The sequence below is a fragment of the Dermacentor silvarum genome, chromosome 2 (genome assembly GCF_013339745.2).
Source record: "Dermacentor silvarum isolate Dsil-2018 chromosome 2, BIME_Dsil_1.4, whole genome shotgun sequence".
NCBI classification, from domain to species: Eukaryota; Metazoa; Arthropoda; class Arachnida; order Ixodida; family Ixodidae; genus Dermacentor; species Dermacentor silvarum.
In genome coordinates this window covers 184,920,477-184,939,081 of record NC_051155.1, presented here as the reverse complement: position 1 = coordinate 184,939,081, position 18,605 = coordinate 184,920,477, and the positions used below count along the sequence as shown (strand labels likewise).

Here is an 18,605-nt window from a genome sequence, read left to right as displayed (position 1 = left end):
AATTTGGAGAAGATGGGGCTGACAAAGCGCAAAGGTGTGTCGCTTGAGATGAAGCTCCAAATTTTGCAAGACTCAAAGAAGTATGAGCTCGCGCAGTCAACAATATCGATGATTCTGAAAACTGGGAGCGCCACAATCGTGAAGGCTGGAACCAGCGGCTATACCAATCAAAGGAAAAATGATTAAGGACCCTTTTCCACCATAAACAACTGTTTCAGAAGCGCGGGCTTTGTGTGCCAGGGCAAAACACCCTATGATAGTGAAACCAACAAGGTGGAAGCCGCTGACATTACCAAGCCCTGGGAGCATGACGCTACTGGTGATGAAAGAGGTGGGGCTTCAATGGAGGAGTTTCTGAGTGCAGATAGTGCTGCCTCGCTCTGCGAAGAGATCTCTGACGAGGCGATCGTTGCCGCGACAGGCAGCAGCGTTAGAGACGGAGACAACGACAGCAGCGGCAGTGATGATGAGATTGACAATGGCCCATCTCTGACCTCGACCCCAATGTTCACGCAAAGTGCACTGTTGTCGATCAACTCACTCATTGATTTCGTGCACGCTAAAGGATTGCTGCAAGAGTTCGCCCAGCAACTGGACGAGACGCAGACCGCGGTTGTAAACCTGAAACTGCCGCGAAAGCAAGTGCAGATTTATGATTATTTCAACGCTCGTAACGCTTGACACGCTGTTTAGATGTATAAATCAACGTTTTATTTTTCACAGCCTACTTTCTACAATGTCTATTTTTTAGTGTCAGTGGCAAATTTGAGTTTGGAGCTACAAAGGTATGTTCGGCAGCTTTTTTTTAAGGCTGTCCAGATATAGCGATGATAGGTTATAATGATTGGATTTTTCTTTCTTTTTGATATAGTTATAAGTGGATGGCACTAACACAAGCTGCTCTCTTCAGCTGGAATTTAACAAAATTTATATTGCGCTACATTCATGCATATACAGTATACACAGTGTGACACTGACACAAACAGACCTTGCTTGAAAGCTCTTGGTTTATTCCATCGAATGTAGAAGAGTGCTGCCCAATCACAAAAGTGGAAATGGCGTTTCAATAATGCACCTTGTGAATTCCTGCGATGAGCGTTGGTTGAGAAACATGCCTCCAATTGAGTGCCTTTTAGCACAGGAATCTCCTTCGAATGTTAGTGAAATACAGTGAATGCTTCATCCCAGTAGCAGCAGTGCCTTCCACTTTTTGGAGTTGAGGTGAAAAATTCAATGGCAGAATGTTTAAGAAATATGAGCATGTATGCATGTGTGCAGCATCTGATGCATGCAGTACCAAGCTGTGCACTCACTTATAGGTGATAGCAGTGATCCAGTCTCTGCACAGAAACCCATGAAGGCATGATAGATGTCCACCACTTCTGCCAATGAGCGCTCCCGCACGAGTTCCCGAAGGAACCTTCGAAACTGGGCCTCGTCTGCACGGTGCAGTCGAAGCAGGCAGGCATGGGCCTGGCGGCGTACGGTTTCTGCAGCTGATGACCGATGACCTTCTCCGCAGCCATGAGGACAGCCAAGGTGCTTGATCACTCTGTAACAGGCACAAAAGAGGCAACATTACACATCATTTCTCAAGCAGCCTTGCTGACATGACTTTCTGTATCAAACAAATATGAGAGGTCCTACTTTTCAACTGCCTAAGGCTCAATATTTCAAAAATGCTCTACAGGGATTATTCTGATCTATCAGTTATAACTATATTTAGAACACATGTTTTAACAGTGTACGATCACAAACACTGCCAAATTTTAGATGAATTGTGTTGAATGCATACCTGAAAATTAATTACAGTCAATGACCAATTTTTCTAACATGCCTGATAATCCGGACACCTTCGTGGCACCGCCCCGTACCCCATAGAGTCAATGTATAAGGACATCTGAAATTTCGGACGCTGAAACCCTTCACAGTTTTTTGAACTTTTTGCCGTGACCACAGGTCCAAAACGGCAAAAATTGAAGCAACCACTACCACCATTTTGATTATCTTGCAGCCTCAAACCAGCACTCTCACGCACCGATCCGCTGCTTCAATCTTTGCTATCAAGCTTCCTGCTGCTAGGTGCCGTGTTTTTTATTTGAAGGATTCACTGCTGTCGGCAATGGCACAACCTCCACCTTCATCATCCTCACTAATGGCATCGAAGTGGGGTAAGCACGGCGAGGGTCTAGAGCAGTGCATAATACCAGTTTTTGAAAGTAAGATTCGCTGCAATAGAGTGATGTTACGGTCAAGCATAGGCAATGTATTGTGGTGAAGCATACCAAGAGTGCAAAGGGGCCACTGTCATGGCACATAAAATGTGTTCTTTATTATACACATGCGTACCCGCCATCTCCTGTCAGAGCAGTAACACCTAGACACCTAATCATTGCATTGAGAGGCTCTTAAATCTATTTGGGACGTGGCTGTGGTTATTTGATCCTTTCAGGGGACATATTCTCGACTATCACCTTCGCGTGACGTAGTGCTCAGCCAGCCAATCAGCTCATCCGGTTTCACTTAACCAGCCAATCAGCGCGTGCCTGATGGTCGAGGCGATAGTATCGCCAAAAGTGATCATCCCAGAATATGTCCCCAGGGCAGTTAAAGGCATTGATTCGTTTATTTTTGGACTGACCGAATTTTCGGATGTTTTCACAGTCCCTATGGAGTCCAAAAATCTAGTGTTAACTGTATTAGCATCTTCTTTCCATAGATCTTGCTGTGAAAAATTTGGGCCACTCAGTGTGTGACATAAGGCATGTGCCTGAATAGACAACTTGGTCCACTGGGTATATGCAATTGGGTATGTGCTCGTATAGACAAGCAGCACAAAGATGCAAGGAGTAAAGAAGTCCCAGCAACAGAAAATTTAAGTAGTCAGCTACAGAGAAGTGAAGAAGTCAGAAACAGAAAGAGTGAAGTTTGGAGAAAGAAGTGAACAAAATGAGACCAAAGCATGCATTAGAGGCCCTAAACCACTTTTATTGAAGTCGAGAAATGCATTTGAAGTGAAAATAAACTATTTCAGAAATACTTCACTGCAAAAAGTACTTCAATGCATTCAACAGAAGCGGAGTTATTGGCCATCAAACATCCGCGTTGCGGTGCTCCCACTTCTTCAATGCCTTGCACTGCAAAGGCCACGGTGGAGCGGGGCGTTGCCCACAATGCTCCGCCTACTGCATGTCACCATGGTGCACAGTTCAAATTTGATTTTGGATGGTCACATAGACGCCCCTACTACCGATTTTGGAGTCAACGACGCACCCAAACATAAAGCCTCTGAGCCAAATGCAGTTGTCCTCATCAAGCCGCAGTGCGCTCACCCATCAAACTCATCATGGTTCCTCACGACGGTCATGGTATATACGCTACGTGGCAGACTGCAGCTACATGCAACTGTAGTGTGAATGTACAGAGTTTGCTTTGTGCACGACAGGGCTTGAGTGCGTGCCCGCATTCATATGCTCCAACCTAGCCATGCTATGTGATGTGGACCAGATTTGTCTTGCACCAGCTTGACCAACGAATAGTAGCCACATCCAACTTGCGCATTTTGAAGCGCTATCAATAGCTCAATACAAAGCGAAGTCTGCCAAGGTGTCTAACCAAGAGTATCCAGAAGTGAGCGCGTGCTGGCAAGCGTGCTTGTGGTCTGACTAAGTTTTGCGTGGTTCAAGGCTAGTTGAGCGTTCAAAACTAATCAAAATTAGCGAGACCCAATGGCTACGACACCGATAAGCAGGATGGCCAAAGTTAACTCTTATGCGGGCTGCCGTGGCCAAGCGTGAGCAGATGACAGTTGGCTTCTTCCGGTACGTAATTACTATTTAAATTGAAAAGCAGATTTTCGCTTACTCCAGCCTGTTTATTATACTGCGTCAATAAATATACATTGTAACAATAGGAACAAGCGTACTTATCCAAACAGCCTTCTTGATTAATGTCAGCTATTGGCCAATACTAGCCGCATATGGGAATCTGCTATATTAGAAAATGAAGCAGCTAGAAAAGAGCAGGCTTGCGAGCTCCATCTGTCACACACGACTACAAATTTTGGCTGAGATGTGCACAGCAGCGTATACTATCTGCGGACTGTGTTTTTTCACCAAGCCCTTGGGGTGGTTCAGAACCCCTTTAAGTGTGGAGAAGACAGAGGTCCGAAAGAAGTGTCGAGTGGTACGAGAACATCTTCGTTGTGCTATGAAGCAGAATGTGAGCTATTGCTGGCTCGGCTTTAACATTTCCACAAACATCAAAGAAAGCTTCCGTTATCACCGAAGTTTTCTGCCACAGCTGTCAGAATTCTGTCACAGCTTAACACCATTTGTGGCACTACCTATGGGAAAACGGGTACAACACACAGCATTTTTGACACTCATGCTGCCCTACATGCCCCTGTACCCTGACACACTAACTACTTCCCTAACTGCAACATGGGAGTGCTACTGGGTGTAACCAGATTGACAGTCAGTACTCAAGGAGACCGAGACTGAATGTCAAACACAAAAATCAATGCTTGATTAACTTCCTCAAGTAATGGCTCATGCATCGTGTCACGAAGTGAAACGAACCGGATCATGTTCAGATTGCTTTTTAAAACAAAGCACTTGAAAACAAATATTAAAGATGAGACCATTTGTACAGATGCAAAGCAAACACAAAAGTTATATTCACAGACCAGCTGAATACAAGGTATAGAAAACAAACTAAGCGTTAACACCAATGTTCAAAGATCACTATAATGAATCATGAAAAAATGTCACCGAGTCAAGGTACAGATGTACCGTGACTCAGTGACAATGTGTACCGGCACGGTACACATTGTGGGCCTTTCGGAGATGCGGGCAGCAAGGTTTGATGCTGGTGCAGACCTGATGAAGCAGTGGCAGTCGACGGTGCTGTAGCGCATCGGGCTTGCATGTAGAGGAGGCAACGGCCCGACACCCTTTCGGCGTTCGCCAGCCGGAGCTTGGGCACGATGATAAACACTGTCTTTGCCTGGGTTAGACGCCCTTGCAAAGTTTGCCAACCGCGGGCTGCTGGAAGGAGCTTGATGATGCCTGTGTGACCACGTGGGAGCCTGCAGCGACCTTTGGCCAGGAACTCGACCCCCAACTACTCCCGCGCCCTGGACACCACCTTCTCGGTCCCACCACGTCTGCACACTTGCGGTCTCCCGCAGAACTCTCTCACGCGCCCTTTCACCTGCTTCTTTTTCTTCTCTCCGCTTGTCTTCACACGTCATCGTCATCTCTCGCTTGTTCATTTCACCGACCACGATGCATATAACCATATACATCCACTCCGAGCACATCATGAAACATAGTCAGTACTAGAGTTTAATAACAAGAAAGTAAGTTTATGGGCATATCTTGCACCACCGTTTGGTAGTGGCAGTGCTTTGCACATGACCCACTATGCATTTACCGTCTGACATGGGTACGAATCGGATGCCTCGGACACCTGAGAAAGCACCTGTCTCTGTTGCTGTCTTTCAAACAAGCAGAGTAGATGGTGCCATTAGATAGCTAGAACTTACATTACAGGTGGCGACCTTGACAACCATAAATATACAAACATCACCTACCACTTCACGTGACAGTCCCACAACATGCAATATGAACACAAATGCACACCGGCAGTCAATGTACCTGATGATGCTGTCCACAAACAGATTGTGTGTGGAGAGCTCATCACTGCGCTTCTCCGCTTCAGCCCTGGTTTGCTTGAAGTCATCCAGTCCCCAGGGGTCAGCTACGTCATCAGGTCGACCCATTTTTTTGGGCAGCACGCCCAGGTTAAGAAGCAGCTCCACGATGCTCACCACAACTCCACAAACTCGAAGGGAACAGCTGGTGTCTCGCAAGGTTACAGCATGGACAGCCTGGGCCATGGGAGACATCACTTAGCACACTCTTTTCCATGGGGCAGAGTGAAATATTTCACTCTGGTATTCAAGGACAGATGGCTAATGCTAATGCCACTCGTCTATGCCTGACCATAGACTGCCCTTCAACCAGAAATATTGCAACATATCCAAAAGACAGGCTCATCGATATGTCCTGTGCTTTATGTACACACATCAGCAAAAGTATAGGAATCAGAAATTCCATGATAAAGCCAATTTTCTTCTCCGCCTAGGAATGTAACTTGTAATTGAGGACTGTAGTCCAAACTTGGCATTGCAAACTTTCTGGCACACTAGTCAATTTCAGTTTGTGCATCTGAATTTTGAATAAATTAAGTTCTTTCAGTGAGCCTGTGGTTCGTATACTTTTGGTCACGGGTGTTCCCACACCTGTTTTATAACCATAGCATTGTCATACTGTACTGACTGAATAGCCAATGCCCCTGTAATATTATTAAAAATCTTAATGGCTGTCCTAAAATCATTGTATTCTACAAGGCCAACTATTCACTCGGATATTACACACACATTAAAGAAAAAAATATTTCAGCTATGCTATCCTAGCAACAGAAGAAGCACACCACAAATGACAATGGGAAAAAGAAGTAATGAAAAACTGACTTACCTTTAGCACTACAGAAAGATTAATTCTGCCATCAGGAGTAATGTAGTGGGTTGAGCCAGATGCCTCATTGAAATCATCACTGCTGTAAATGATGTTGGAGTCAGTTTGGCTTCGTGTTATAGAAAGTTGATGGCAGAGGGGCATGAAAATTGGGCTCGGAGGAGTCTCCTCTTTTGGGCTCTCAGCTGAGTCCTGGAAAGAAATCAGAAGCACAAAAGCATGAGGCACACCTTTTTGGGAGCACGTAATGTCTTCCTCTCTCCCTCTCTCTCTCTCTCTTTTTTCAATTTATATATTCAACTAGAAAGCTGCAGTCAATAGTTGTTTTATATGCTAAGACAAAACTGATACTGGTATTAGCAGAGCACAAGCACTTACATTCCTCTGTGTGTTATGTGAGTTCTTGTGCTCTTCTAAATTCTGTCTTCCTAGAAAGTGCTGGCACAGTTCTGTGCACATAATGAAAAGTAATGTTCTCCCAATACTGCTGAGAATTCCAAGGTCATTGAGCAGTAACTTACTGACTGGCGATTACTAAACACTCACAAAAAAGCACTGCACACAGGCTAGAATTAATTGGTTTAACTTGCCCATTTCTTACTAGAATTTTTGAAATAAAGCTCAATAAAATGCACAGATACACATTCTAAAACAAAGCAACAAATCCTTATATGTTTGTGGTACGGTTATGAACTGAGAAGCACTGTTAAAAATATGCTTGTCAACCAAATAATTACACAACCGTAATCAAGCTTAAGATGTATAATGACAATAGCATGCATACAAATGGCTACACTGGCAGACAGGAATTGTAACACATTTTTATAAATTTGTGAGTAACAATAATAACACTGTCTTCACCTTAGATACAGTATTACTGATGTTACAACATTTTCTTGACTTTGGGACCTCCGAATGTAATTAACCTCATTAATTCTCTTATAATGTACACAAAATAAATCAATAAACTTGAACTTGTAATGTGACACGTTAACTGCCATGCTTTGTTTGTCAGTACATCCAGTCATGCCCTGAGCATCAGAGGTGCAAGACCCCTTCTAACGGTTCAACTGGTTCCCTCTAACCTTTTCCTTTCCCTGTCCAACCATTCAATTGCATTCGAATTATCTTAACAGCCCCTTCAAGAGCACTCCTGACGGCAACCAATGGTTCATTGTTGTTGTGGACAACCTTGCACGGTATGCCGAAACATCTGCACTGCCAGCTGCCACTGCAAAAAACATCGCTTCCTCCCTTCTTCAGAACCTCAATCTGTGACATGGTCCAACACAAAGATTACTAAGCGACCACAGCCACGTCTATTTAACGCCATCAAAAGAGTGTTAAAGGAGTGTTGTATTGCTTACCGCACCACCACCGCACACCCACAAAAGGTGTCAAAATTATGGCACCACCAGTTGAATCCAAGCTAAAACGCAATGCTTTCTTTGTATGAGTTCATATTACCGTAAAATTCCGAGCAAGCGCCCCCACCCATGCAAAAGCCCCCCCCTAAATTCACTGCCAATTTCAAATTACCGCGCCGTTCCGGGAAAGTGCCCCCCCTCCCGCTCCGCACCAACACTGGCGTGCCACATCCAGTCCACGAAAATAATGGCAAATTCGGCAAATCGAACCGGTGCGCATTGTGGCGCCCCGATGAGCCATTTATCGAATCATGGTCGTACCCGGGCGTCCCAGTGGGCACACAAGTGCATTGGGGCGAACTGCAGCTGGCGGTCTGTAGTTCACGGACTGCCGGCCGTCGGCGAGATCTGCCTCTCGCACGGCGCAGAGGAGTTCCCTGCGGCACAGCGACGTGACCACTCGGCGACAAAGGAGTGGTCGCGACTAAGCTCTGGCATCGCCGGCAGCTTCACTGCAGCTAATCACTCGCCACCGATATCGTCGCTAGGCCTTTTTCAATTCACTTCGAATCTGTAGCAGACGGCGCTTCAGCACGAACCGCCGACGCTCCCAAGCAGCAATGTTTTGTTACCACCGTTGCCGCTTTACCCTCTCCTCGCAATAATTTCACACGATGAAGTAAACATGCTGATATTTGCGGCGCCACCAGCTGTGATGCGAGCATGGCCGAGCCGCAGTTCGCTGTCCGCCGTCGGTAGCCATGCACTGCAGCTGAGCTTCACTTGTATCGGAACACTCATTAGTGCTAAACGTTTCACCGTGGACATATGGTTTTTAATTAAGTGAACATTACGCGTCACTTTGCTCTATAGCGGACATAATCTTGCCTGGAATAGAAGCTGCATAACCAATGTTCGTGTCGCCGGTCGCGGCGACGTGCCGGTGCAGCGTCATTGCGCTCTCTGTAGTTCTTTCGGTGGTTTTGAGCAACGCCTCTTGAGTAACGGTGGTTTTGAGAGTGATAAACACCACTAACAAATCTTTGGCTTAATAAAGTTCATGTTCAATAAACTTTTAATGCTATTCCCACTTCGCTTCCTTTTTTTTTTCGGGAAAATTTTGTCGTGGCCATCTTGAATTTTGGTGCCGTTCCGGGATAGCGCCCCCCCTAACTTTGCCGGTAATTTCGACTTGCTCGAGGGGGGGGCGCTTGCTCGGAATTTTACGGTACTTCAGCCACTCAGCACAAGAAGGTAAACTTTTTTCGCAATGTGATTATCTTGACCCACACAAAACATTTGGCATGGCCAATTCATGACCATTTTTCTAAAAACGTATTCAGTAAGAGGAAAGCATGCTGACAAAGGCAGCAATAGCAGTGCAATCATGGATTTCTTTTATAAAGGCTAACCCAGATGTAAAGATTGTCAAATAATAACAATAATGCTTCCAGTTATCAGATATTGCATCAAATCCAGTGCTAGCGCATCAGTTTTACAAACAGCAGGATCATCACTAGCACAGTTCTTGTTTTTGTAATCTTCTTGTGCACATCACCATTATTCTGCTATCCGATCATTAATGAACAGACCAATTTTTTCAGTGATTGTACATTTAAAAATTAGAAGAGTGCTGACGATCTTTTTAAAGCTTTCACGTAGATCAAGGCTCACTACGATACAGCAACAGAGAGTAATACTGGCCATTATAATCGGCACACAAGGGTCTTCCAGTCCAAACCAAGCACACAATAAAGCCTATGTAACTGGTATCATAGCGATTAGCACAACATTTCTGCCACACATAGTCCCCCTAAACTGCATTAAAATTTCAACACAAGGTTTCACATTTTGTCCATGGTGAAATCTGAAACTTCAGCTGCTCTGACCATTGATCCAATTCACCCACCCAGTGACCAGCAGAGAGCCGAGTTCAAAGGACCAGCAAGTCTCACCTGGTTGATGAAGAATTGGATGGATGCAACAGGGGAGTGCTCAGTAACCGTGATGATGGGGTTGGGCACACTGTGCGTGTGCACCGCAGGAAGTTTACGCGGTGCCCCAGGAGGTTCCCTGGTCGGTACTGCAATGGTCGCCATGGCAACTGGCTCCCTGGAGCCAGGTGGCTCCTCAATGTGGATGCTCGGCAGGCTTTTGCCACGTACCATCTCCGACTTTGAGAAAAATGCTGCCGCCGAGAATCTGGGAGAGCATACTTGTTCTTCATCATCGGGGTCCCTCAGGAGGCCCAGCGCCGAGCTGGGGCGCGGGGGAAGCAGCCGCGGAACTACAACTGAACGTGCTGAGGAATGGCTGTCAGTTGGCTGAGGGTGCACAGACCAGCTTGGAGGCTCCTCCACGGCACAAGTGACAGGGGTGTTGTTGTTGGTTGTTGTGGTGGTGGTGGTGCTGCTGCTTCCACCAGTACCCACTACTGCCACCTCGATGGTTGGATGGTGGTGGTGGTTCCCAACATTGCTGCTACCATTGTCATCATCCCGGCCCAGGCGGTCCAGAATGCGCTCCGAAAGACGCAGCCCCTCTTCTACAAAAGCTCGCAGGTCACCTCGATTGAGGCGTTTGTTCCTGCAAATGTAGGTAGATCATGCAAATAAAACAAAGTGCACGGCTGTGTAAAGCTAGTAAAGCTTCAATGTCTTAAGCACCTGCAACAGTATGAATTTCCAGGTTCTGCTGCCTACCGTAGTGTCATTCACCTCCCGTTTAAGTTAACTAATACCTTGATTTCGATTTCTTACTTCAATATTTGTCACCCTTTAAATTTGTTTGTGTGCAGCTAGGGCTAGGCAAGAAACACAGGCTTTGGCCGGAGATGGCCATTTTGGTAAGCGATATTGCATTACGAATGCTGCTATCCGATGGCTTCTACTTTCTTCTCTACTGTCCCGTCTATTAGCAGTGACACACGTGTCAGGCCTCATTACCATTTTCCACAACACTGTTTCATTAGGGGAAGAACCAGATCTTCAACAACATGGACGGAGCACAGTGTGATAATGGCAAAGCTCTATCTGGCTCTAAATAGCTATGCATAATCCTCGCATATAGAATCTTGTCACCTGTGGGATCTTCTAGAGCAACTTCTAGCTTCACAATTACGTAGCCATGTCTCCTATGCAGACACCATAGTTCCTGGCCAAAACTGCCCGTTAAGCAAGTTGTTCAATATATTAAATTGTGCTGAGCTACCAGTTGCATTTGTGTGACCTCCATTTTTGCCATAGAGTGCAGTGTTTCCAACATGTCATAATACAGAATTTGCCTAGTCAGACCTCAATATAATGAACCACTGCTTGCTGCTCGACTACTTGGTTCACACTTACTATTGACACGTGTACATGTTTATCTTTTCACCGACTAACAAATGTTAAGCGTTATCGCTAGGCACAGGACGCGCCTGCATGTTTCCGAAGTTTCTCGAAAGTTATCGATGTTTCTATCCGTTGTCTGTTGTCACAAACGCTTACGTAATCTGATAGTATGACCGACGCAAATGGTCTAGAACTTTCTGAAAGATACACGGGCACCAGGAAATAATCTGGAACTTTCGATGACTCCGATTTTCGACGATCGCTGACTGTGTTCGCCGCTGTTGTTTACCTTCGAGTGAAACTTGCTTTTGTGGGCACAGGTTCGCCCAATAAAGTCCGTTTCGTCATTCACAGTTTTGCTACTGTTTACAGAAACTACTATGTGACACTATGGTGTAATAGGAAGTGAAACAATATGTCTGTTTTGTTCCTGTCTTGTTCTTTCTTCATATTGCTCCCCGTCCTATTGCACCATTATACAAGGGCGATTCAGAAAGTAATGCCTCCAAGCCCACTATTTTGCCAATAATACTGCAAACATTTTGAACTCTTTATCATTAATGCACTGATGTTTAAGCTATAGAATGTCACTTGCGTCACCTTCCCATCTCTTCTAGTTTCAGAGTAATCACGCAATCCATGACATCCAGTGGTGACGTCCAGTTGAAACAGTGGGTTGTAATTAAATTTCTGACTGCGGAAGGTTGTGGCTTGTGTGGAGATTTGATGCGGCTGGATTTTGGTCTTTCACAGTCCTAGCCCACCTGCACACAGTGCTGACATCAACACAGGCATCCCCTTAAACTGCTGTCAGACAGCGATGAATGTTGATGGGCGCACAACCTTCCGCAGTCAGAAATTCAATTACAGCCCGCTGTTTCAACCGGACATCACTGGATGCCATGGATTGCTTGATAACTCTGGAACAAGAAGAGATGGGAAGGTGAGGCAAGTGACATTCTATAGCTTAAATCTCAGTGCATTAATGATAAAAAGTTCAAAATGTTTGCAGTACTATTGGCAAAGTAGTGGGCTTGGAGGCATTACTTTCTGAATCGCTCTTATATACAATGAACATGGATATAACAAATTATCCGATATGACAAGGTAAACATAAAATGTTTCTCATGCATATTAGCATGTAATAATTATATGCTTAAACGAATATTGAATATAATGAAGGTATTTTTGTGTAAGATGCAACTTCGTTATAACGAGGTTCGACTGTAGTTAGTATTCAGTGCACTATCCTGTATTTATTTTTGTTGGCCCCACCCTATTTTTTGTGCTTTCACTTAGGAAATCGAGAATGGGTACTATTTATATTTTCAGAAGGGCACACCGGCGCAAGTCCGGGGATGCCATGCAGCGATGAGGAAAAGGCTGTGGCTGTGGCTGCTGTTGCTGCCGCAGCTCCTGCATGCTGGTGTGGTGGCTTGGTGGTCCGCCACCACTCGCCCCCCCCTGGCCATGCATCAGGGGAAGGCCACGCAGGAACGGGCTAGGACACGAGTCTCTGCCCGAAGCCACATAGCTGCCCAGGGGACGAGGCGTGGATGGTGGCGCTGGCTGCTCCCGCTGCTTCGGAGAAGGCGGTGGTGGTGGTTCTGGTCGTGGCACAGGCAATGAACTGCTCCGCTTGCGCGGCCGCACCTCACGTGCCTGTTCCTCTGCTATGCCCTGCAACCTGCATGGGGAGAGACATACATGGTGTTGCATTCTGCAGAAATTGCATTTGGTGACACCTTCACTTTTGCTAAATGATATGTGTGTAATGCAATGTCTCTCACACTACAGATGTGTATTCCTGCCCCCATTTTTTTCATGTTCTGTGTCCACAGCTGCTAAGCAATCATATTTGCGCAGTTCTAGATTTTTCACCATTTGTATGTTCCACTCATTGTAAGAAGCCTGTGGACATCTTTTAGAGGGCCATCAGCTATGAACACACTATGTATCGGAATCAATAGTACTTGCACAACAAGGCTTCGTTTTGATTAAACTTGATGCCAGAGTGCATCACCTTCCGACTATTATCAATGAGCCTAAAAGTTCCACAACATGAGAACAGTACCAATGGAAAAAAATTATGCGGATCCCATGCACTGTGGAAATCGATGTAAGCAAAGCTTTCCGTGCTGTTAGTGTTGACTGATGATAATTTACGGTGATGTTGACAGAGAATGTCATTTTTTCAGTGTTTAGTTCAATACGAAAGTGCTGAGTTGATGTCAAACGTTGCCGTGCATGCATCACTGTTGTTTGTCTGCATAGTACACAAAACACATAGTGAGACGTGTTTCTTTGAGGCATTGTTCTGCACAATTGTTCATAACCTCCAAGAAGTGTCATTGCCTCACATGGCAAATAGCATTGTCACACAAGTGTTCAACTTTAACTGAATTATGGTGCTGTACGTGCCAAAACCACAATCGGATTAGAGGTATGCTGTAGTGACAAACTCCAGATCAATTTTGACCCCCTGGGGTTCTTTGGCTTGCACTTAAATCCAAGTACATAAGCGTTTCTGTATTTCACCCTCGGCGAAATGCGGTTGCTGTGGTCGGGATCAAATTCACGACCCCGAGCAATGCCATAGCCACAAAGCTACCGCAGCGGGCACAGAAGCGTTGATTTCACGTGTGAACACTTCCATAGTGTCGCCTAGACACTACGGTACTTTATTGCGGCTTTGTGTCTGCACGCCGTGCGTCAGTTGTCCGATTGACAAATTTGGATGGTGTTTATTTTTCAGAAATAGCAGGAACGTATTGTAGCGCACCTTGAACTTAAATTTATCCAGTTTGCCCGCAACCACTGTCGTGTCTAGTAGTCGCGTTTCCTTGCCTTTCCCCTCTCCTGCCTTTCTCCCATGTATGGGAACTGCCAGCGAAGAGTGACAAGGTTGTCATTCACTCGTTTCCTGAACGCGTCAGTTCTACCCATTCTCTACCTCCTCTCCCTACCTCCTCTCTACCATTCTATCTAACTCTCCTGTGGACTGTTGTATGTTAGTAGAAACGTAAGTGCTGCAGTTTCTGCAATACTTTTGTGGGAGGTTAGGGATAGTTACAGCTGTCAAGAAGGTATTGTGGCAATGTCCAGGGAGCTCCAGAGGGCACTGTGCACATGCGATGCAATGGAAAGGTCCAAACAAGTTTCTCGCGTCGCCTTTCCTGTTTGCTACGCTCCTGCCATAGATATGCGCACTCTGAACCACCTCCCGAGGCGACGTGCAAGAGAGCGACAGCAGCAGCGGTGGAAAAGTCGAAGGAAGAGGCAAAAAAAATTTCGCTTTAAAATGCCTAGCAGCAAAACTTGTAGACCTGTCATGTTCAAGGAATGTGCAGGTTTTCAGCTACAACAACAGTATGTGCAAAGTGGAGTGCTCAAACACACCAGGAGAACACAGGGTTTTCTCAGTAATGTCCGACACATTGGACCCTGGTTATGCATGATGATCGCAAGGTCATTCACCTGCATGATGCACACTTCTGTTGTCTCACTATCAAATTTGGGAGCTACTGCTAGTTGCTCCTCTGAGATCTGAGCTTTTCGCACGGCAGCCGAATGCAGCTGATCCTCTGGTGTCACACTCAATTTCAATTTATGTGCTGGGACTTACATTGACTGCTTGCCACTTCCACAGCTAGCATGCCTCTTTCCCAACATGACAACCACAGCACACTATAGTGCAATTCTGACAATTCCAACTCAAACTACTCCAACGTACATGATGCACAACAGAGACACCTTGCCTGCGTTGGCCACTTGTATCAGCAGAAGATGGGCCACCAACTCTTATTACTCCAGATGATGCACACTTCTCATGACATACGGTTCACGGCTCATTCTTCATGGCACATGGTGCTTGAAAATGGATGCTATTGAGTGTTTAACATTGTATGTACCACTGCTCCAATAAAAGTTCCTTCATCATGTCCCCTTCTAACAACATACGTGTACTGCATTCACCGAAAATATTTCCAAAAGCGATGGCTCCCTCTGGCAAAGCTATGGATACACAAAATGAATGCTGCAACTAATAATGATGCCCCTTTAACCATCTATCTCTCTCTGACATTCAGTCATCATATTCAACTTCCCTCTTTGGAAATACCAAGTATTTCTTTCATCTATAACCAAAGAGAATAAGTTTATGATAAGTTTAGCTCTGCCTACATGCAAATTAAACACCAGCTGAATTGCACCATATAAATATTATACGAAATATTTATGCTACAATATGAAGAAGTCTCCAGCTTACACTATGGTAAAACGGGGCTCTTAAATTTTCATACAAACTTTACACGTATATTTAATTTGTATTTAGAAACAGCAGCAACATTGGCTTTATTTCTTTAAAGGAAACTGAATTTAGTTAATGCAATCAGGCACAAAATCAGCTCTGGAGCAGCGCAGGTTTCAGAAATACTGCATGTTTCAAATTCTGAGAGGAGGTCCGAGTGCCTGCATGTTGCGTGTTACTCTAGGTGCTTCTGACTGCAGACTAATTTCCAATATTAACCAAATTTCTATGGAAATATAATGCTACATCTCACTTCAACAAAAGTACATGACAGGTTGAACAAATTTAAGAAATTGGTCTCTTCCTGTCAAAATTGTATATTCAGCACCATTAGTGAAAATGCAGCAAGTTCGTGACTCGGAGCCCAGCCTCGAAAGTGTTACAGTATCAACCTGTCAAATCACCAATCCATCACAGCAGGCTATAAAAATAGCGCTCATCAATGAAAGAAAGTCAACGGGCCCCACAGCATATGTGAAAATCGGGCATATGCAAACCTTTCTTTGATGTTTACTGAAATGACTTCCCTTCACTTCAATGTAGCTCAACACTCCTCGCTCAATGCAGGCTCTGGTACCATTTCAGCCCCTTTACTTACTTCTCCACATGCATTTGTCGCTGACTTTCTCACCTCTTGCCTCTTGCTCTACTTGTCTATTTGGGCACCTACTCAGTGGCACATAACCTACCTGGGGGATTGGCCAAGAATGTTCAAATACCCAGAAAGTTGTACATGCCCAGTGGCCTAAGTTGTCTATTTGGGCAGTTACCCAGTGGCAAATGCCCAGTGGCCCAAGTTGTAGTACAATCAGCAAGACAGCAGCAGCCAGTACCCACAAAATGGGGAGAAAAGGCAAAACAAGCTGCGCTTTAAAATTCAAAGGCCACACTGCAGCATACCTGTTTAGAAGAAACTGCAAGGCCCAATGCACACCTTCTTCCAGCCACTGGGAGATAAAGAGGCACCTCATAACAGACACATCAAGGTAGGTGGCCATACAAATATCTGTCAGGGCTTCTTTCTTAACTCCATCATCGGCCTTTGGAGCAGGTCTCGCAGCCAATTCCCCCTGAAACAAAGGAAGCATGAACAAATTTGTCTTAGTGTTTACATGAACACCATCAAGGCCATAATTACCAATGGAAACATCTCGACAACTGCACACTTCCACATTCAGGCAGTATGCATCCTGTAGACAAATATGCGAGACTAGGTACGCGTCTCACACTTAAAAACTAAATGTCAAACCTTCATAACAAATTCACTGTTATACGCATTTTTGCCAAACACTTTCAGTCATGCAAGTCTGGCACATTAGACTTATTAGCGAATTATAAAAAAACAATTACAGTAAACCCTCCTCGAACTTGGATATCTCTAAACATAGGTTAAGTGAAAATTTTTTTCCAGCCATGTCTTTAACCCATGTGCTCTGTCCCTCATATATCGAAAAGTTCTTGCATGGCAGTGCAGATATCTCATAACCTCGTCTTCACATATACCAGGAAAAAGGCAACGGGGCATTGTCGGCAGCATCGCTTGCACTCGCTTCTCACCCAGCGGCAGCTCGCTAGCCCAGCCAGACAACGCCAGGCCGCACTTTCCATGTATCTTCCCCCCTTCCTTCTTTCTATCACTGGTCGCGCGCACTTGCTATCACCCTCATGTGGCAGTGGCACATTGGGAGTCTCTATTTTTTTTTTTCTTCTCATTTGGGACACTGTCAGTGACGCATCAATGTGGTCGCAGCGTATTCATTGTGACCTTGGGCAAGATGATCGGCACTTTTGAGCAGGTGTGGTCAGCTCATGTGCTACGCCAAAAAGAAGCCAGCATGCGAGCCCACAGCAATTCAGCAAGATTGCGGCTTGAAAGGACGCTCGCTTCATGCTCGCATGACGGTGAGGCATAAATGCAGAGTCACTAGTGGGCTGCTAAAGGAATTACAATTGCACTCTTCTGTAGCTTTAGTTATTGAAGTTGAATTGGCCGGAATTCATTATGATGCAGAAAGCAGTAGCGTCAGCTTTTTGGACATCTGGAAATGGTTATGCTTGTATGACTGGCTTCAAATATATCATTAGGATCAATCGTCTTGACTATAACGCCATTGCCCGTAGGCACCGACCTCTCTAGTGCCGATATACGTGAAAGTAACCGAAATATTACTAATGGTAGTTTGGAAAAACTCCATGTGATCCATACAGGGCCAGAGGGTTTGTACATTCATGATTTCACATATCTTGAAACTCCACATATCTAAAAAAAATTTCTGGTTTTTACAGCTTCGAGTTAACAGGGGTTTACTGTAATTTTAGTTAACTCAATATTACAAGAATAAGTGAAAGCTAAGTTACAATTATCGAAGTAAAAAATTAGAGGATGCCTTCGAAATGTGCATAGAGTTTACTGGTAATGTTTATCGTAATGGTCTCTGTCCTACAATCTAGCAAGATTAATATTTGCTCCAGAGTAGCCTTGTCACTGTTGCATGCACATTTGAAGAACTGTTTTGCAAGACAAAGTGCTGCTTCAAATTCAACAGCTCTTTATTGTGAGCCCACCACTCTTATCTTAAAGTCTACCATGTGGAACAGATTCTACGAAATGTATGCTAATAAAATTTGCACTAAACACCAACAAAGGTGTTCACATGTTCCTACACATTAATACAGCCTAGAACCAGCTCCATTAAAGCAAGCAGCAAGTTTATCAGGCCATCCACATCAACACCATTACATAGCACTGTAAAAGTGTACGTCCTGCAGAAGTTGATTTCTGGCTGCTCAAGAGGCATCTCCGTGCTCATTTAACCACGGTTAGCACTTTTGGTATGACCAGTAGTGCTCAAAGTGTTGGCCTCAAGCATTCTACTCATTTCAATCAGCTGACATTAAACTTTCTGAGACTTACAAATACAGGTAAAGCCAATGCAACCAATGTCAGAACTATCAGAAGTAATTGCACAGCACTTTTATTGAGATCATAAATTGTGGTTTAAGAAATCCAGAACTATAAGCATTTAGAAACTGACTAAACCCATATTATGCACAG

General features: G+C 44.8%; 1 protein-coding gene across 1 annotated transcript in view; it reads right to left on the bottom strand.

Moving 5' to 3' along the window:
- The window catches only part of LOC119442285 (protein unc-80 homolog), a 182,055-nt gene that overhangs the window by 139,246 nt on the left and 24,204 nt on the right, over positions 1-18,605 (bottom strand). Inside the window, exons 9-14 of the mRNA XM_049662030.1 lie at positions 16,451-16,620; positions 12,584-12,928; positions 9,865-10,495; positions 6,543-6,734; positions 5,661-5,893; positions 1,314-1,552 (exon numbers count right to left, since the gene is read on the bottom strand). Coding sequence (XP_049517987.1) covers positions 1,314-1,552; positions 5,661-5,893; positions 6,543-6,734; positions 9,865-10,495; positions 12,584-12,928; positions 16,451-16,620 — 1,810 coding nt within the window. The remainder of the gene's footprint in view (positions 1-1,313; positions 1,553-5,660; positions 5,894-6,542; positions 6,735-9,864; positions 10,496-12,583; positions 12,929-16,450; positions 16,621-18,605) is intronic.